The following is a 21963-nucleotide window of genomic DNA, read 5'->3' on the forward strand; positions in this document are numbered from 1 at the left end:
CAGTTCATTTGTTTATATGTTAATATGTCTTTCATTAGGAAAATGGAGGTGGAACTGGAGGTGTGATACTCAAGAGGGAGAATCCTCACAAATACTTGCTCTACAAGCCCACCGTGCCCACGTTCCTCGTCTTTTTAGCTTCGGGCCAAAAGGAGCTTCCACTCAATGGTGCCATTATGATATACATTTCTGGGGAAGGCTGTTTTTCCACAAAGCCAAACCCAGAGGACCCCGGCTACGACTACGGAGGCGTACTACTCTCCTCTCGGAAGGATATTGAGCAAGCCCCTCTTCTCATCAATTCCCTCAAAAGGGCACCGCATGTTAAAGAAGCCAATTGGTAGGTCTTACTATTATTAACTTAATACATCCATATAAATTTTATTCCTGTTTCTTGATAGTTTATATCCAGGAGATCTCTACGCATTCACTCGTCGACCCACATTCCTCATAATCGACTCTGACAATAGTTCAGTATTTCGGGCTGTTCCAAAACATTTTGATCAGCCTCTAGTGGTCCTCATGTCTGCCCCAGATGTTCCTCCCTCATTTCACGACCATGCACACAAAGGGAGTCTCTATTCTCTCTTTCTCCATTCGCCTCTCTCTGCTTTCAGTTTTGTCACCAACATCGTGGACATTCCCATTCATCTCTGGGACAAATGTCTCGCCTATGTAGATCGATTCATGACGGAGGCCTCGCGACTCATGACACGCTTTAGGAGCATTGGTAAGTTTATGAAATATCTAATTACTTATGTATATGTTAATCTCTCTCTCTCTCTTCTTGCCAATAAAGACTCCTCCTATCTTGTCTTTCTGGGCGACGACTTCCTTCGTTTGATCCTTTGTCGACACATATTCTGTGCCACTGTTCTTCGAGTCCATCGGAGCTTCCGCTCAAGACCTCAATATCATCCAAGTAGTCAACCTCCATTACCTGACCTGGAAATAATTGAGAACCCCACTCTTCAACGCTACACACTTGATCTCGCTGCTCAATTGGACGTTCGGCATCTCTTTGTGGAGCAATGCGTTGAAATAGACTAGTCAAAAATTGAGAAAATTACAACAGTTATCATCATTATTTAATTGCAAATTATGGTTTAATGCTACTATAAATCTGTTAACAGAAGATTGTTTGAATTGCTTGAATTTATTATTCGTTGTGTGTTATCTTTTTTTCCTTTCATTTATGTTTATACATCTTCATTATCTTTTCAATTGAAAGAAATATATATATATTAACAAAGTAAAGTTTGTTTGTTGCCTGTTGAGGAATCATTTTTGAACTACGTGTCCTTTTAATCAAAGAAATAACAATAGAGTAACGAGTGGGTGTTGTTAAAGCTTAGTAAAAAAGAAAAAAGTAGTACAGATTACCATTAATCCTCTTTCTCAAGAGGTTGAAACCATATGGTCTGCCGATAGGTATAGTCAAATGTTTATAAAGTACGTCTGTACCTTGGCCAGTGAAACTCAAATTTGGGGAAATTATATTGGACGAACCAATTAAGATGGGCAAAGAATATATAAGACTACTAAAATTTTCTATTAAAAAGCAAAAAAATTTTAATTTGGGGGTCTACAGCCCCTCCACCCCACCCCTATAGACGCACATGAAATGTGGAATCTTGGACAGTCGTAAATTTACGACTTAGTTACAATTTTCGGCATGTATTTGCCTTTATGAACTGGTTACAGGGAAGATGAATAACTTGGTCATTCATGCATGCGCTGAGTGCCACCGTTTTTAAATTCTAAGACTATTTTTATCTCTAAATAAGAAGGTCTCATGAATATAAAGCCAAGTTATCTATCGGCGATTATTCTTTTTAGATTATCTGTGAGAAGAAATTCGCCGCCAAAAGCCATGGCACTTTACAATGGACTTTTAAATTCCAAGGCATAATATATTGCAAAAAAACTCACTTTGAGAGAGCAGATCAGAGAAGAAGATTTTAGAGACATTTTAATAGATGCTACCGCAAGATACATTGCTTCTAATCATTTTCCCAATTCTTTTAAATATGCAAGATACCAACTGTTATTATTTTTATTTTAAACACACTGAGATGTAGATTTACATCTCTATCTCTGTAAATTAATAGAGCAAAGTTTGTTTGACTTTCTGAAAAACACTCATTTTTAACAAGGAGCGTTTATAGGTGATAAGATAGTTCTTGACGACAGACGATCTATGTATAAAGTAATAACTAGTACGTGTGCCCATGAAAGATGGAGACTGAAAATAAAGGTTTGCTCAGGAGTTATAAGTATAAGTCCTTGTTGGACTCGGAGTAAAACTGAGAATCGACATTGGAGGGGTTCCAGTGTACGTCTTTGCTAAATACGAAGTGGCAAATGTATTTATTTCTTTCCCCTCAAGGCTTCTTTCAGCTGAATTAATGATACGTAAATAGAGGTAAACTATTCTCCTCCCAAACATTCTTCAAATTACCAGGGTTACCACGTTAATTGTGGGCTTCTTTTGTTTTTCTTACTATTGGGACATGTGTAATTCATCACACTATATATTAAGTTAAGAAATAGTAATTTCGTATTTTTGGGGTTTAGCGTATTTCAATGCTTTATATCTAATAATCATCGAATTTAATCCAAATATGTCCCCTTCTGTTCGATTGCCAGTTTCAAATGGTTGAGCTGTTCAGAGTAAAGGGCAGAATTGAGCAGAAAAAAATCGCTCAAACCACCTGTTGTGCAACACGTATACATCACAAATTTTTTTAGTGGCTTTTGACGAGTTTTTCCTATTCAGATTCGTAAAAGTGCGCAGGGTAATTCACACCTGAGCCTTACAAGCGCAATAGTGTCTAAAAGCATTTGTTGTATACACTCACTCATTTACAATGCATTATCGTTTGATCTGATGTGACCAACAATGAACAAGATATACTTAGTTAAAAAAGGGGGAAGGAAATACCAAATTACTTTTCCACAACCTAATATTATTTATATATATTAAAAAACCGCCTAACAATATTTTTCTTTTTTCGTTATAAATGGAAAAGAGGTACTACAGAAGGGAATAGGAATCCAGAGAAATATACAAACTAGTAAAAGATGTCTATATTCTTCTTTCTGCCCTTTCTTTTATGCTCCCTTCTCAATCAAAATATAAATTAATTCTCTCGTATTAGATATTCTCCATATGTCCTTTAAGAGTAGTGGACATCATCATATAAGGATAAAAAAGAGATAGAACCCCATTTTGAAAGTTGTACACGTTAATATGTACAAAAGAGTAGAGTGTACTCATGCGATCTAAAGCTTTAAACCAAGTAGAAAAACGAGGACCCATATGATCACTAGCTGTAAAATGTTTTGGTGTATATAAACTTTTTTGTCCGCTAGAGGCACTGTCTAGTTATTATTTGAAGTAATAATTAGAAGTTATATATGATGTTATCTAATAGTTATAGATTTTGCTTTTTAGAAGATGCTCATTCGAGATCCGGAAGACGGAAACGGAATTGAGGTGAATAGGGGTAAATAAATCATTGTTTGACTTGAACCTTTAGAGAGGAATGAGAGCTCTTAACTTCATTTTTAAGGAACTCATGTTGAAGTAAGCCTCAAAATGTTAGTGTTTCGTGGTAAGAATGAGCTCTACTGTATCAAAAATAATTTAGTCTTAAGCTTAAGTTTTAATTTCAGATTCAAGGACTTACTGAAGACGAACTTGGAATATGCATAAACTATTACTGAATCATTTTCATCAGATGCATTTATGGGAAGAATCTCACAGCACGCATGTATCCCTCTCAGAGAAAGACCCCCATGCTATCTACATGATGCTAAACTCAAAAGTTTCCATTGATAATTAATACAATATATCGAGATTTGGCAATTTGAATTTATTTCTTAAGTGATGAACAACTAAGTACTAATGCTGTTTTCATTAAATTTGTATTAACTTGGATATCTCGTGCATCACTATTAAGTATTTACTCAATCTATTTAGAATGTATGCATATTAAAACATTATACAGTCACATCATGTATCGTGAGCTAATGGTATAATGGCGTATTTAAGGTCAAATTTCCCTGGAAAAATTCTTTATATGTAGTCTTTAAGGGATACTTCGAGTGCACTACTTATCAAATTCCATGGAAAGACTTGGAAATAAATATTAAGAAAATATATTGGTAGAGAATGGGAGGAATAAGACCACTTGAAGAAAATAAGGTGGTCATAATTCATTTATGTAAGAGAATACAAAGGAATTGGAGCATTTTTCTTGATTTTTTTGGTCAAGGACAAACAAATTTACGAGAAAATGGGGTTTAATTTTTTTTTTTTTTTTGAAAGATTTAACTTCTTAAAAAAAGTTCAATCTGGCATATTATACAGCACAGCAAAAAAATTTAATATTTGAATTTTTTTGCTAAAAAAAATTAGTTTATGGTGAATACCTATTGATTTTTAACATTTCTTGCTAAAAAATTAAATTTTTTGTGAATAGCTATAGATTTTAATATTTTTTATGAGATTTCGAATTTTTTTTTCCAAAATATTTAATTTTCTGTTAATAGCTATAAATTTTTGATATTTTTTTTCCATCAAATTTAATATTTCAAAATTTCATTAATTATATTTTTTTTTACAAGAAAAATCATTTTTTGTGAATATATTTTTCAAAAAATGTCGAAATTTTTCAATTTTGAGGGTTTTTTTATTTAAATTCCATGAACTGAGACCGACCCTCCAAAAAAAAAAAAAACAACAACAACATAGATATATATAATCTTGCGGACGCCCCTGAATAGCGACATTGAAATAGTATCTTCGTTTCTCGTCTAATTCAATCAAAAGATCTTTTTTTTATAATCGTGGTTATGTATCTATGTTCCAATTCATTCTATTTAAAGTATATTGCGTATGCAATATCCAAATCCGGATGAAATTCTCATTTTTTTAAAGGCTATAATCAAATAGGAAAATATGTAAGATTATCTTATAACAATCTCAGCCAAAACTAAGTTATATTAAGTTTAGGATAGCCTCGGTACTCTAGTGTGTTTCACAAAGAGGGGAGCCTCAGCAGTTAGTGTAATATGACAAAAGTTGCATTTAAAAAAAGGTGAATTTTGATTGATTTTTGCTTAATATAGTTTTTAATATTTACTAAGAAATTTATACTAAAATAATTACAAATTAGAGATAAGGGGATTAAAACAAGTTTATAGATTCTTCGTATTGAAAATGATTGATTTATGGATTGTTATAAACTGGTAAACGATTTAATTTTTCCCCCTGGAAAAATTATAGTTATCCATATGTATGCACATTAATCAGCTACTATATATAAATTTCTTAATAAATATGAAAGACAAATTGACCAAAAATCATTAAAAAATTAAATTTTTTTAAGGCAATTTAAAAAATTGAAATATAGGGTACATTCTATAACTACAGGTACGATATAAGATGTATATAAAAATAAGAAAAGATGTTAGCTTTTATGGACGGTCCTTCATTTTACTCGATTTTTTAGTGGTTATATTCATTTTTTATTAATTATAATCAAGATTAAATAAGTCATTTTTCAAATGCTGAAGTTTTTGATTTAATTTGTCATTTCTTTCTATTTCATCTATATAAATTTTTCATGTCGAAATATGGGACTGAATCGCAGTTATAACCCTAAAATGTGAATTTCAAAAAAAGGCTTTAAAGACCAAATCGTTTGTGCTTAAAAGTTTTAATGGTCATATTCGTGTGATACTGCTCAAATAACAATAATAAAAGTGGATGTCAGCCTGCTGAAAAAATGCATTCGTATGGTATAATAAACGAGTGTCATCTGTAATAGTTATAAGTTTCGTAATTTTATCGTCGTAGGATTAACTTTTATTTTATTTTTAAGATATGTAGTAAAGATTTACAATTAGAATCATAGTTTTCAATTATATGATATTGATACTGTATGTTTGCCCGGTGTTGCCCGGGAAATTAAGAAATTAACATAAATGAAGATTATGGCAAAAAATATTATTTTTTGCAGTCAGAATAATTCTTTAATTCTGTTAATAATTATAAAATACGAAAATCACCCTCATTGAAATCAAAAGGGATCCATTTTACCTTCTGTAAGTACCGTCACACACTACTTGCCACTGGGTTTTTTTGCACGACAGATTCAGAATGAGCCCGACAATACAATAGTATATTTAATAACTAATGTTGATAATCTATTGACCGATTTTCTCTCCCCTCCAACTTTGCATGTTGTTGTATATAACTCAGTCTACATATGTTAACAATATGGAAATCACATTTCGTCATCTCATCTATCCATAAAATTGGGTGTCCGGTAGAATGATTGTGGTAATATCGTTGCATGGCAAAATATTATCCTGTCCAATATTATTGTGAGACAAAATTATTTGTGGGTAATATGATTGCGAAGAAGAAAAAAACTGTAAATAATATGACTATGAGTATTTTAATAGCAAGCCATTATTATCGTGTGCAATTTCATTGCAATTTATATAATATTCGGGCAATCAAACTATTGAATGATAAAATAACTTTTATTGGAGCTATTTCATGAGAATTATGCTTCTAAAATCCAAAAATGCACCCCAGTTCTCAGGCCGAACAAGTAAAGTGCTGGGCCCATAGGCAAGGCCCTCTTCTAAAATGCTATAATACACCTAAGCCCACGGGTATTGGCCCCAAGGCAGATTAAATTCTTCCACCACAGCTTCCCTGAGCATCAAGGCACCCTTCTAATATCCCAAAAATATACCACGGCCCTAAGCAAGTACATGTGAAGTGCTGAGCTCCAAGGCAATTTAAACTTTATCGCCACTACGTTTCTAAGCACCAAGGAACGTTCCTAATATATTATAATACAACCCGGCCCACAGGTTGTGGACCCCAAAGCAGTATTTCTTTGTGACACTTCCTTGAGCATGAAGAAACCCTCTTAATATCCTAAAATACACTGTGCCCCTCAGGTAATAAATGTGAAGTACTACTAGAAGGGGTCCTTGGTGTTTAAGAAAGCAGGGCTGGTAGAGTTTAAACTAACATGGGCACTGCACTTCACCTGTACAGCCTGAGAGTATCATAAGATATTAGAAGGTGTCCTGAATGTTTAGAAACGCGGTGACAATCAAGTTTATACTATTCTGGGGACAATAAATTCCACTATACCACCTGTTTGCTCGGGATTTTAAATGTTTATTCATCATTCAAAAGTTTTTTGTCCTCACATAATATAAATTGCACACGATATCTTGTAATGCAATTGCTCAAAATCATGAATGTATAAAAGGATGTTGCTTCTCGATAATATTATCTCCAACAATTTTGTCCTAACTTTTATGAATCATAAAATAGATCCCAAGTATTTTCTGGATCTTAATACTTAATGCGTGTAATAAAAAAGATATCAAACCAACGCACTATTAATTCTGATTATTGTTTGGGCGGACATCTATATAAACAGTTACCTCGCGCGAGGGTTACCACATGGGGTTACCTCATTAACAATCAAAACAAAAAAAAAGTACACTGTTTGACAGCTGTGGAAATTTATTATCTTTTTCCTTATATCTGGTTTCCTAACATTGATTGTTTGGATACAAAATTAGTTCTTATTAAGCTGTGAACAGTATTAATTTAATTTTGAATAATCATTACATAGTAGGAAGAATTGGCTAAGAACAAACTGATTTTGAGGGGTTATTTGTTTATTTTCGGAGGATAGATTACAAGGTAAAATAAAGATAATGACGTGTTCAATGTTATTATTAGCGATGGAACGATTAATCGGAATCAGGATCGTTTAATTTGCGATTCCGATTATTGGTACTTAAGTATTTATTAATATTCTAAGTTAGGTATGTAAAAAAAAAAAAAAAAACCCACCCTCCTCAACTTAACGAATTTTTTTATTCAATTTAATTTTTCAATTTTTTTTTCCAAAAGAATATAATTATTCAAATTTTTTTCACAAAAGTTTAATTTTCTGTCAATAAAAATGTATTTCCAAATATATAATACTTGAATTTTGTACAATAGAAACTTCATTGTTTAATTTTTATAAAATTTTTTATTTTTTTGATAACAAATGGAAACTTTTGATACTTTTTTTCAAAAATTTTAATTTTCTGAAAACACCTGTGAATTTTTGAAATTTTTTTCTAAATTTTTTTTTTTTGAGAATAACCATTTTTTTGGAGTTTTTTTATGTAAATAGTTGTAGATTTTTGAAAAAAATTTAATATCAAATTATATATTTGAAAAAAATTCCGAAAATTTAATATGTGAAATTTAATTTTTGGATTTTTTGTATAAAAATTCCAAACTTCGGGAAATATTCATAAAATTCGAAAAAAGTATTTTTTTAATTCCCAACCGAACCAAATCCGAAAAACAGTCACATCTTTAGTCTAAATGACACTGATTTTTTTGTGTGATGGATCTAAACCGAATTTTTCAATGTGACAAACTTCTTTAATGGATCAAAATAGTCCATAAAAAATTAATTTCAATTATAACGGATCGGCATTTCCAGACTGAACCCCATCACCAATAATTAAATCATTCAATGTGATTTGAAAGAGTTTGTACAAGGTCTTTGAGTCAATAAATTGCTCTTTATACGTTGAATAAAAGAATCAAAAGATGTGAAGTAGTCCTACATTGTAAAACACTTTTATATGTAGTAATATCAGAAGAAAAGATACAATATATTAATCTAAACATAAAGAAACTTCATCATCATACAAAATAAATTAATAATATAAAACTCAATTTAATTTTTTTAGTTGAATTCACAAAGTTTATTTGAAATTATTTTTTCAATAAATAAATAATTTTAATTAATATTAAATAACTCAATGTTTGATTTAGTGCCTTAGCAAATAGTTTCAATACTACTACTAGTAAAAAAATGGGTTTTTAGATTCATCATATGAAGAGATGGAGGCTCTTCGAGACTGATTCTCAGCCTCAGTCAAATAACGAGCCCATTCCCTATTGAGTTTTCGAGGGTAGTAGCAGTCAAAGATGTCCTTCCAATCCTTGCAAACTAATCGACAAACATTGAAATGACACAGATTAAGATATTCAAGGATTTTTCCATTAATTTTCCGTGTAGATGATTTGGATCTCCAAATATCACTCAGAATATTCCGTTTTTTGGAGAGCCGCTCCCTTTTCTGAAGGGGTTCCCAGCAAACTGCAATTTCCTTCCGACTTGGAGGTATTTTTATTATATTTGGTGAGGCGTGAATGACGACTGAGGACTCTTCTGCCGTCATGGAATATAAACTTGGTGAACTTTTAATTGCAGGGAAAATATCAGACATTTTATTACCTTCAAAAAAGTGGAAAAAAATTTGAATAATTATATATTATAATTCGTCATTTCCTTACTTTTAATCGTAGCCGACTTTGGATATGGTGGCAAATCCTCATTTCCATATTGAGGAAGGGATTCCTCTGATGTTCCCCGATTGAGCGTTTTTGAGAATCTGTAAATATGTACATTGCAATACAATATTCATTGAAAGGATAGGAAGAAAATATTTAATCAAATATGCAAGACGAATTACAAATAATCAATAGATATATACATATAATAACTATTTGATGTACAAGAATAGCCACGAGGGTGCAGTCTATACAATCAAAACCTTACAGGATAGGATGTCAAATTGTAAACACTAAGAGGAAGTCAAATCTCTGTCGAAAAATTCAAATTACAACATAGCATCATTTTCTACTAATGATATACACTTTACATTGAGCTTAAATTGACACATTCCATAATGTTTTCAGTCATAATTATTGTTTCAAATTCCGTTTGTGTTTTCCCCCAATCAAAAGCGCATAGGAATAGACCAGAGGAATAGATTGGAAGTGAAGTAAGAGGAACCTAGAGCCATCATAAAGAATAGATTGAGTTCAAAGGGGGCGCAGGAAGACTATGGATGATCAGTGGAACCAATGATTATGAACCCTGTTATTTTTCTGGATCCAGAAGATGGTTTGAAGTCATTGGTAGCCATAATTGCAGAGCAGTACCCCCTTTATCTCAAAAGAGACATGCCCCCCCCTATTTAATCAGATTTGAACCATATCATTTAAATTTTCTGGAGGTGTGTTGGGATGAAGATTGAATAAACTACGCGCTGCTCATGGTAACAAGACCTCATTATGAACGCCATCAAAGAGGATTGCAGAAGGTTGGAGAAGAGTATGGTCACCTTCAGCCGCTACAGGGACTGCTCTGAGGCTGTGAGCAACTACATTGAGTAAAATTGATTCAATGTTCCATAATAGTCAGATTATGAATTGATTTTTTACTTAGTTAGGCTTGCTTTACCCCTCATTTTGAAATTTAGGCAAAGTTAAAAGTCTAAGCCCTATAAATTATAAGTACAATACTAGCATAGGATGCCCCTGCTGCAGACTTGAATAGAAACAATGAACGATGGTAGAAGAAAAAAGATAGAGGGAGGGAGTTACGTAGAAAGAGAGAGAGAGAGAGAGGGAAAACAGAAAAGGGGAGAGTCAGAGAGAAACAGATAGATATAGAAAGAGAGAATGGAAAAGAAGAGGCTTGGTGTAGGTCAAAGAGACCCTCTTAATGCCTTTAGAGGTCTACAGATAAAGTTTATAGGACAATGTGTCTACTTGCAAAATTTCAGACTGGATTTCATCTGTAATAACACCAAAAACAGACTGATAAATATATAATATTACCCTCTCTTTTTTAAAAATTTATTGGCATAGAATTTGGTAGTCCAGGCAGGCGTAGGGAACTTGGAGGTTGTATAGGCAGAGGTAGTAGAGCTGATACTGACATTATCCTCATCCCTATCGTTATTGTTAGTACTGTTATTCCCGTTTCTCAATTGACTCCGTTTTTCCTTGTGTGTCTTCCATTTGTTTTTCCATTTGGAGAAGTGACGTCCCTCAAAAGAAGGGAAAGCAGAGGTGGTTGAGCCAATGCTGATATTATCGTCCTCCTCTTCTTCATCCTCAGATGATCCTATGGACTTTTTCCTTCGAGGCAAAAGGTTTTTCCAACTGAGTTGTCGCTTTAGATTAGTTGTCGACATCCTTGTTCTCAAAATACACTCCTATTCAAATCCATATGCGTGAAGAAGTTGTTTGCTATTGCATATGAATACTTTTTGCAATACGAAGGAGAATTTGAGAAGATGTACTTCTCTCCCTTTTCGTTTGGAGTGGACCAAGTTATTATAGCATATGCATGCAAAAAAATGTTACTATGTATACACATATACTTGAAGCTCGCACACGCATTTTCACACTCATTGACGTCTTCCTCCCTGTCTCTCAGTCACCATAAGAAGTTCACATATCTGATGACTATGTATCATGAGGAAGAACGTCTTCATTTTGAATCTCATGCCTACTCTGTAGATAATATGTACATCTCCATTTCTTTTGACAGGCTTTTCCAAATGAAGTCGTACTTTGAACATTTAACTTATTCGTATTATGTACAACATATTTATATACGATGATGCTACAAATCCTACTCCCAATGTATGTATGTGCTCTCAGGGGCGTCTGTAGGATTATAACTTGTGAGGGGAGGCTTAGTTTTTGGAATTTCTTAGGAAAAAAAGAACGCAAGAGTTGATTTTTTTGAGAAAAAAAAATCAAAATTTAAGTGTTCAATATAATTTTTTCTTTTTCGAAATTTAAACAGTTAAATCCATAATTATTCAAATAAAATTGAGAATTCAAAAAAAAATATCAACTATTACATTTTTTTTTTCTCCAAAATCCACAAATATTCAGGAAAAGTTTAATTTATTGGAAAAAAATTCCAATATCCATAGCTATTCACAAAAAATAAAATGTATTCCTTTGTTGCTTAATTTGCTCGAATTACCCTTTTTTAAGAAAATAAATCTTCAAAAAAAAAAAAAAAAATTCACCTATTTTCCTGTAATTTTTTAAAATCCTGATCAAGTATTTTTTTAATAAAAAGAAAAAATTCATAAATTTTGAAGGGGTTACCGCCCTTCCAGTAGACCCACTGCAAACGCCCCGGGCCTTTAAACGATAAAACAGGCTAGAATGATGGATCAAAATTGAGCCTAATTAAATTTGTATTCTTCGACGAAATTAAGTCTCTTGAATGAAATAAAGATTTTAAAAGTATAGTTAATGTTTTTAGATAAATAAATACGGAGTTTCACCTTTTCTTGATTTTTGTTCAAGGTTGTTTTTATGATGGCCCACTACAAGTTAGCGTTATTTTTCTCAAAATTGAGTCCGGATTCCACATTTGTATTTTTCGTCGAATATTCACCAGTTTTTATACAAAAATTATTCTTATCAACCATTTGAGTGTGTCGAAAAAATAGATTGTCACAATTCAAGAATGAGAAATGGATAGGCTTTATTTGAAAGAGGTCTGTCAGCAGAAAAGCCAGCTGGAATTCCTTTTCTTAAAATTAAATATGGATTCTAATTTAATTGTATTCTCCGTCGAATATTTGTCCTTTTTTATCAACAAATTATTCTAATTAACTCTGTGGGTGTGACACAAATCGCATTTAAAGTAGCAAGAACTGAATGATAGATTCTAAGCTATAGCTGATATACTTAGCTATCTATACGTATCCCTGAAATTTGAATAATGAGACATTAATTCACTCAAATATTCAATTCACGAAATATTGGCTGTATGGGGTAGAAAGTAGAAAAATTAGTTAGAGTTCTCTTCTTTTTTTGGATTTTAGTTCAAGATTATATTAGTGTTGAACCTTGGTTCGATATTTTTTTCGGTTTGCTCTCTTAGTTATTCTTTACAGAAACAGATTGAGAGCGATATTTTGGTCAAGGTTATACTGCAGATTGAAGTTTATGTATTATTTTCAAATTGTGAACCGATTGTCTCTCTGACCCAGTTACACGAGTTCTTAAAGTAGAGGCACGCACATATACAGAGTGCGTACTTCAAATATTTACAATACTCATTTTTTAAAAGAAATAATCAGAACTTCTTCAATTTTTAACTGATTTTATTGAAATACAGAATACATTGTTACATTTTCATGTAAGTAATCCATTTATTAAATGTTGGAGCCCTCTGCCTCAATTGCTTGCTCCAGCCTGCTCCTGAACCTACTGCAGGCCCTTTTTAACAGGTTCTTCTCCATACTGGGTGCCACCTCCTTGATGTAGGTGATCAGGGAGGCCTTTGCAATGCAAGGACGTCATGCCTCCAATACGCCCGAGGAGAAATAGTCCAGGGGATTCAAGTCTGGTGAGTTAGGATGCCAAGTGTCCTTCTTAACAAAGTGATGGGGATGCTCCTTCATTCCATGGACCAGTTAGAGACATGGCAGGGGCATGATCCAGTTTCCCAACCCAAGAACAGCTCCCAGCTGCCTGTTGGGTCCAGGGGAACCCTACAGTACTTGTGCACCAGTACTATGATGACAAGTTCATTGAATTCAATGGGACACAGATTCTCGTATCTTGCTTAATACTAACGAAAAGCTGATTTACGGATCTTTCGATGGGTATATTGGCAACACTGATATCTAATGTCGTCTTTTAGCTTTTCCCCAGGCGAATATTTGAAGTCTGCACCCTGTATATATATATATATAAAACACATTATAATTTATATAGTGACCAGTCATTGTTCCTACGTTGTCAATATAGTATTTTGACTGACGTCATAAAATTGCATCATAATTGAAGGAGACGCCTTGTTTAGGGCTCGTACGTAATATATTTACAACATAAAATGAACAAATTTCCAATAAATCTTCATGGAGCTTCATCAAAGGCATTTAAGAATAAAAAACACTTAGCCTTTACATTGAATACTACTTGACGCAAATGATAAACAGTAATATTTGAATATAATCAAAGTAAGATATTATAAAAATCACAAAAATGGCTCGATTTGTACGTTGATTGGAAGAAGTAGGATAGTGACAGAAAATATCTTATTCTTTCAAAAGTCAATTTTAATGTACAAAAGTGTTTCCCAACCTATGGGTCAATGGACTCGTGACACAATTTTTTTTATCAGGGACGTCCCTAGGATTATATTTATAAATATATATATATTTTTTTTTTTTTTGGGGGCAACAGCAAATGTATTAAGAAATTTATATATAAATTCATAGCATGAAACTAAATGCAAAAGTTCCCTAAGTCACTCAACTCAACGTCTGAGCCAGTATTGAATATGTATAATTTCTGTTGTGTTTTGGTCGCACCACCGCTGTTAATCCAACAAATAATATTGCTAAATTAGCCGATTTGGACTAGATTAGCATAATTTGATAGCATTTGGCCGTTTTTTTTCACTTATTGGTTATACTTTTGTAAGAAAAGTAAGAATATTATGTCAATGGCCGTGAATAAAAATGCTGGTAAGAATTCAAAGAAGTTTGCTTTAGAGTATATTATCGACTGAAAAGCATCAATAGTTCCCTATAAAACCGTCCTATGAGTCTTATTAATGGTAACTGAATAATTTTCATCTCCCATGTAAAATTTACAGTATGTAAAGTTACTTCACGAATAAATATGCTATAATTCATTCACGCAATGTATGACAGTTTTGTACAAAAATTGACTACATATGAAGGGTGTGGACTCAAAAATTAAAATCCTCTTCAAGGCCATCTAGCCTCAGTTCTAAAGGTCTGACAATTTTGTACTTAGTGCCATTCGAAAGAACTGTCAAAAAGCTACAATTTGAGGTTTGTTTTGTTTTTGTGCAACAAAAAATGTCGGAACAACAAACAAGATCGCAAAGGGTTTGCGATCTCTTCCGTGCACAAGTCGATATCTGACAAGAAGATCCTGACAGTAGATACTTTTCTCAACAGAAAAAATGATCGCTTCTCAGCTGAATCAAGCACTTAGGTTGAGGGAACCTTCAGGACCAAACATACATCTCAGGTCATAATCCTCACCGTCATAGTGTCTGGTGGCAGCAAGATGTATCCCCCCTTCTTCAAGGCCAACGAGCACGAGTTGAAGAGCACGTTCCTCAGGGAAAAGTATGTGTTGACCCAAGACAGTGAACACGGCACAGACGTCCAAGAAGGTGCAGCATTCTGAGAAGGTGCAGCATTCTGAGAAGGTGCAGCATTCTGAGAAGGTGCAGCATTTCTGCAGGAGAACCTGGCTGCCTTGTGGGCAGCCAGGTTCTCCCTGCAGTGGGCAGCACTCCCTGCAGTGCTCCCTGCAGTGGGCAGCACTCCCTGCAGTGCTCCCTGCAGTGGGCAGCACTCCCTGCAGTGCTCCCTGCAGTGGGCAGCAGACTTCCTGCATTCATCCTCACCTGATTTGAAAAATAGTTGAGCATGTGCTCTGTTTTTTTTTCTTTCATTATTTAATAAGTTATAGGTGTGTTGTTAACATCTCACTCTAAAAGAAGAATTCTCGTCTATCTTTGGTGTAATTTTTTTTTCACATGCAAAGTTGAATAAATATAATTATGATATTTCCTCTGCACTAATGCTCTTTTAAATGACAAAGGTTCTTCTCTTTATAGAAGTAATTCATTTTCTCCCCCTCAATTTAACAGGCAGCTGATATTCAAAATTGTCTTAATTCTGGTAAACCATTTGTCGCACTCCCACATTCTCCATATATCATATTAATCTCCTCTAGTACACTAGTCACCTGCAGTGCCAACTCTCAGCACAGACCTCCCTGCACAGCATTCCACAAAAACTAGGTTAAATGACGTCACTAAATATTGGGCTTCAAAATGGGAATGAAATGTCCGGGGATGCATTTTGCAGTAATAAATTTAAATGGAATGTTTATATTATAGATCTCTGATTAGATTCATTTATCGGAGTTAAAAAATTTTAACGCACGGCCTTACTCTGGCTAAAGTAACGTCCATTATGGAAAATGCAACTATATAAAAATAAGAATAAACAAAGCATGAAAAACTATTTCATGGAATTGTAGCCACTGTTTTATCTATACGGAGCATTGCAATAATATCTCAAATTTCTCTTCAATGAGGTAGCAAAATAATTAATCAATTCTTCAAATGATATCCGTAGCGGGGGAAAAAAACAGAAAATATTTACAGAAATAATAATCCTATAAAAATAACAAATTGTGCATAATAATTCGCATTATATTTAGCAATTGCAATTTTTGGAATGTTTGAGAAAAAGGGGCCGGGTTGCAATTGTACCGAGCATCTCTACAATTGTTACATTAATGTTGTTAATAATGCATTTCTTGCTCTTTTGATTTGTTCCAAAGCATTGTTTCCTTAGTCAGTAATGGAATTTTCTAGAGATACATATGTATACTATTAGTGTTAGGTCAGTCCGTATTTATTCGGTCCAGTTCAGTCTTAGAAATCCTATCAATCCTTTGAACTGTTCCTTAAGACCGTCGCTACAACAGATTGTTAGTTCTCAAGGGCATCTTCTAGGGGTTGGCTGGAAGGTCTGTAGCCTCCCCCCACCATTTAGAAATTTTTGCTTTTTCCTAGAAAATTTAATATTAGAATTTTTTGCTCTTTCCTAGAAAATTTAATATTAGAATTTTTTGCTTTTTCCTAGAAAATTTAATATTAGAATTTTTTTTTCCAAAAAATTTATTATTTGAAATTAAATTTTGAACTTTTTTTATGCACAAAGAAAAAAAAATCCGTAAAATTTAATATTTTGAGAATGACTATTGATTTTTTGAAATTTTTTGTGACTAACTGTGGATTTGTGAATTTTTTGTTCATATTTACAACTAAATTTTTGAATTTGCTTTTTAGAAAAATTTACTTTTTCAATTTTTTGCCAAACAAAAAATTCAAAACCAAGTACTGATTTAAAAAAAAAGAATCTTAGAGTTGAGTAATTTAGACTTGAATTAAAGTCCCAGTAATTTTTATGATATCGCTTTCGGGCAGACTCCAAGGAGGGCTCCGTGCCTTTTTTAAATATTTGGGAACAATTGATTTAATTTTTTTTTTTCACTGATGCAAGTTTGAACAAACTATCTAAAGAATCCACTACCTAAGGGCCTGTGTTTGCCCAAAAAAGCGTGCCAAAGTGGAGGTATAGATATCTTGTGTACAGAGTACATAGACATTTATCATTTTAACAAATGGGGCAATATTCGTTTATAAAAATAAGAGGGGCAAAATTATGTAACTCACCAAATAATAATATTAGTAATAAAGTCCACAAAAACGGGGCTTTAACACAAGCTACACACTGTCACACCACCTTGCGGGTAATAAATAATTTATTTATCCAGCTCATACTCTACTCGGACTATTTTGGATCTGAATGGGTCTCTTTGTAAAACTCATCAAAAACGTTATTTGAGTTTTGGTATACCTGCATTTAGATTCACGGTCTGAATTTCGATCCAAATCCCCTTACATTAAATAATCTTAAGCTCGAACTTTAAAAAAAGTTGGTCCTCCAACTGAGTCTTAACACTAATATATAAATATATTATATGACTTAAGTGTGTGTGCATATTTTATGCTTAGATTTTTGCAAATAGTCATTATTTCAATAGACTACTTTATATTAGATATTAAGTATATAGAGATATTTTTGACGACGTTACAATTTACAAAATTTTGTTTCGTTTAATATACACTCAAGGTGCAGCAACCAAACTTCCTTATTAAAAAAGGCATTGAAACAAGTATTTTTTGATGAAATCGAAAACAGGATTAGGAAAATTTATATCGAATTTTCATAAAATAAGCTGGTTGGTTGCGTTGAAGATACAGAGAGCGGGGATCAAATTGTCGGCAAAATATTTTTCTACAAAAAACAACACAAAATATACATTTTTTAACTTTTTTATTGAAAATCAAAACTATAACGAGCATATAGGTATAGAGTAGCCATTCATTCCATATAATCATCGTTGGCATCAATAACGGCCTCAATACGGCCTCTGAACCGGCCGCAGGCTCTTCTGACCATCTCATTGTACATGTTGCCGAATACCTCCTTGATGGAGTCCATCAGGCTGGCCTTGGTGCTATGGGGAACTCTGTCGGTATGTCTCTCGACATAGCCCCAGGCAAAATAGTCCAAAGGATTAAGGTCGGGAGAGTTAGGAGTACACAAATCCTTGGTTACGACGTCATAACAGTTCTCGATTAACCACTGCATGGAGATTTTGGACACATGGCAGGGTGCTGAGTCCTGTTGCCACACCCAGGGCCTGTCTCCAGCCTTCATGGACCTGTTAGGGTCATCCTCAACCATCTTCTTCACCTGGTCGACAAAGTGAGTGTCCCTGACCTTCCTGTCGGCACCCTCCTCCTTGGGTGCCCTCTTTATGGTGGCATCAACATCCCAGGTGTCCTCTAGCTTCTTACGGATACGCTGAACAGTCCATAAATTCACTCCTAAGGTTGAAGCAATCGAACCTCGAAAGCTCCTCGTTCCACTTATAGCTCTTTATCTCCTCCTATGATGACGGCATGATTCTAACTGAACTATGTATCGTCAGTTGACGGGAACAGCTTTCCTATTTGGTAACCGGTTTTTATTTGATAATGTCGTCTTCAGGTTATCAAGGTTTAAAGTAGGTGACAATCTGATCCCCGCTCCCTGTATTTACAATAATATTCCGGGGGAAATTGAATTGCTGATGCCAATCAATTATCTTGAATATGAAACATCTATAAACTTGTATAAATCCCTTACATAGTATAAATTATGACAGGAAAAACTATTAAATTTTTGCCCCCTGGAATAATATTGTTATCTATATTTAACGCAACCTAGCCAGCTTATTTTATGAAACTTCCTTAATAAATATTAAAAACTAAATAGACTAAAAGTCAATCAAAAAATACCTTTAGAATAATTTTTTTTTATTTAAATTAAATTATAAGATCTAATTTATAACTTTGGCTAGGATATAAAACACTTGAAGAACAAATAAAAAAGATATTAGCATCTCAATAAGGTCCTTTATTTTACTCGACTTTTCAGTGGTTATTTACATTTTTTTATTAATTGTTATCCAGATAAAGTAATAAATAATTCATTTTGCAAATTGAATGTACAGTATTAATGAACAGTTAATAAATGGTTTCAAAAATTTTGAACCAGCCATATGGGCACAAGTGAGGCTAAACGTTCTGCACACCCTGTTGAGGTTATTACTCCAGAAATCATAGATAAAATCCATGATATACTGACGGATGACAGAAGAGTGAAGGTGCGTGAAATTAAAAGTGGTACTTTATTTTTTTTAATGTTCCTGTAATTGGTTAGATGGCGTTGTACTGATCAAGTATAAGTAAACATTATTGTATTACATTTACTCAATATGACCTAGGTATCTTTTGGTGAAATCCATATACCGAAAGTATATTTCTTTCTCTTGGAAGCGCCTGGGCGCGAACGCACATTGAATTCAAAGAAAAACTTCTCCCGAGCGTGTTTGTCCATGAGCTACGTCTGTGGGCACCTCGATTTGGAACCATATTTCCATTAATTTTGCAAAAACTGCTGATGTGTGAGCCGGTACATTGTTGTGATGGAAAATGACTTTTGTGGACCAATCGAGGGTGTTTTTTGCAGCTCAATTTTGAAACAGTTCAATAACAATGAATAATAAATTACATCTAATAGTTTTACCCTTTCCAGTTAGTCGATGAGGATTAATTCTAACAAATCTCCGTAATTTTTTCACCGATTCCATGATTCAAATGATACAAAACAAACAAAAGTAGACTGATCTAGCCAAAAGTTGATGTGTGTTCTTCCAAGGGATGCTACTAACTAAATATAACCTCGATACACGCCAGTAGTGTCATATCTCGGACTTTGCACGGGCTTTTCAAACGCCCCTCGTATGTATTATAAAAATAAATTATTGTCTCTAATATTTGAAATTTAATTATTCAATTTTTTTTAAATGACAAAAACTAAGCCCCCCCCAAAAAAAAGGGGTAGTTTGAAAAGTTTCCGACCACAACGTGAAGATGGTGGCATTTGTAAATAAAAGCTAGTAAAAGTTTCAACCATTTTGGACGCGCAGTTGTTATATTATTGTTGTTGGTTATTAGCCGATTTTGCGAAAAATTGAAAAAATCGAGTGTCGTTCTGTTGGGGCAGTTTAAGTGCAATAAATCAGAGTTTTGGCACGGATTTATTACTGTTCATGAAACTTGGATGCACCATTATACGTCCAAAGCAAAAATACAGGCCAAATACTGGACTGCAAAGATTTTCGTCAGAATAAGAGGAAATCACCTTTGTGAACAATTATTTTGTAAAGAAAAACGTCAAGTTTTATTTGGATGGGTTAGAGAGATTGGATAATTGCTAGGAGAAGTGTATAGAGTAACAAAGAGACTATATTAAAAATCAAATAAAAGATCAGAAAAAACATCTTGTATCTTTGTTAGGTCGAAAACTTGTCAGACCGAATAAACAATAAACATACATGTTCAACAATTAATGAACTTCTTGTGAATTAATTGTTTTTTTTTAATGACGCTATGCATATCTCTGTATTCATGTTAATATATTATCGTGTATAAAGAAGAGAAAAATGAGACAGCTGTATTCGTTTAATTTTATTCTAATGTGAATTACAGCGATGTAGATCCTCAATTCTACTCCGAGTCCAATAAGGACTTATACGTACGAACCCACAACAAGTCCTCTGAATTACTCTTCATGTTTCACGCCCCCTAGTGATTATTTTTTGCTTATTATTCTTTCTTTAAGAATGAAGAATAATTATGACAGTTTTGGTAAATAAAAAATTACTTCAGGTAGCAATTACAAAAAGCTCGCGAACTTCCAATTTCATATTTTTTTAAACTATGTTACTAGCTATCGATGTTCCCACTTTTTTCCCCTAATTTCTTTTCTCATCGATGTTCAAGCGAGACACATAGTAGAAAATTTACATACGATACTTCTACTATTTAAGTTACAAAACTATGCTCCCCAACAAGAAAATTATGTTTGAGTCTTTTTCTGTCGAATAATCATTAACACACATGTAGTTACAATACAATAATTATTTGACTTTCAACCCTTAAAAGAATTAATTCCGATATGTCATACCAGGGTTGTTTAAAAGTAATGTCCAAAGTCCAAAACATGGCACTACCAACGGATATTGAGGTTATGTTTAGTTATTAGCATCTCATAGAAGAACACATATAAACTTAATCAAGACCTCCCTATCTCTTTCTGTTTGGCATTCGTGTGAATCGAGGAAGTGGAGGGATTTTCAAATAATAGACGAACCAGAATTTTAAGTGTTGATTTAACATTACTGTATGAAAGGCAAAATACCTCACAAGACTAAAAATAAGCTTGATTTACATTATGGGGGCTCTGCACCTTAGATTAAAACAGTTTATAAGTTATTTTCAAATTTTCAGAGTGGCCATATGGGGACAAGGGGTGCTCACCATTCTGGACACCTTTTTGACGTAAATACTTCAGAAATTCTAGACCGTGGACTAGCCGAGTAACTCCAGGAACGACCTCTACTTTGCCTACGCAGTGGATGATTTTCTGCTAGTCAACCAGACTAATTTCCAGTCTCTGCGATTATTCTGGGAATCCTAGCATTAGACAGGAAAGGGATTTCCTCCGTATGGGTTCCTGAAAGGCCTAAAAATCGGAATTGAGGAGTACCAGAACGTTGTCAAGGAGGTGGTCTTATTTTGGGCGAAATAACGCTGTAACTCCGGACTCGTAGTTTGAACTTGCCAAATAGAAGGCAATTTTTTGTTTAAAAATTTGATAATATTTAACGACAAAGTCAAAAAGATATCAAAAATGAGGCACTCGTTGTTCTTGCTGTTAAAAGTAAAAATTGTTTAATTTTCAAATAAATTTAACTAATAAATTAGATTAATTAATTAATAGAACATTCTTCTTGAAGAATCCCTCATTAATTGTATGTATAGTATACATACAATT

At 33.5% G+C, this 21963-nt stretch overlaps 2 protein-coding genes across 3 annotated transcripts in view; one reads left to right on the forward strand and one right to left on the reverse strand.

Annotated features, from left to right (window-relative positions):
• LOC121124445 (protein SCAI) overlaps positions 1-1257 on the forward strand; it is a 36326-nt gene extending 35069 nt beyond the window's left edge. Inside the window, exons 3-5 of one of the 2 annotated variants that reach the window (XM_040719597.2) lie at positions 39-340; positions 402-730; positions 800-1257. In XM_040719597.2, the coding sequence (XP_040575531.1) occupies positions 39-340; positions 402-730; positions 800-1050 (882 nt within the window). In that variant the 3' untranslated portion in view covers positions 1051-1257. Of the gene's footprint in view, positions 1-38; positions 341-401 lie in introns of both variants that reach the window. The other variant, XM_040719596.2, reaches the window with a different exon arrangement.
• A 7408-nt stretch (positions 1258-8665) lies between these two features.
• LOC121124359 (uncharacterized) lies at positions 8666-11375 on the reverse strand. Its single transcript, XM_040719516.2, has 3 exons — positions 10748-11375; positions 9416-9513; positions 8666-9356 (listed from the first exon to the last, which is right to left on the reverse strand). The coding sequence occupies exons 1-3, from the start codon at positions 11104-11106 to the stop codon at positions 8920-8922; spliced, it is 894 nt and encodes a 297-aa protein (XP_040575450.1). The 5' UTR covers positions 11107-11375; the 3' UTR covers positions 8666-8919.
• Positions 11376-21963: the final 10588 nt, after the last annotated feature.

This window comes from Lepeophtheirus salmonis, chromosome 9 (assembly GCF_016086655.4).
Source record: "Lepeophtheirus salmonis chromosome 9, UVic_Lsal_1.4, whole genome shotgun sequence".
Lineage (NCBI taxonomy): Eukaryota > Metazoa > Arthropoda > Copepoda > Siphonostomatoida > Caligidae > Lepeophtheirus > Lepeophtheirus salmonis.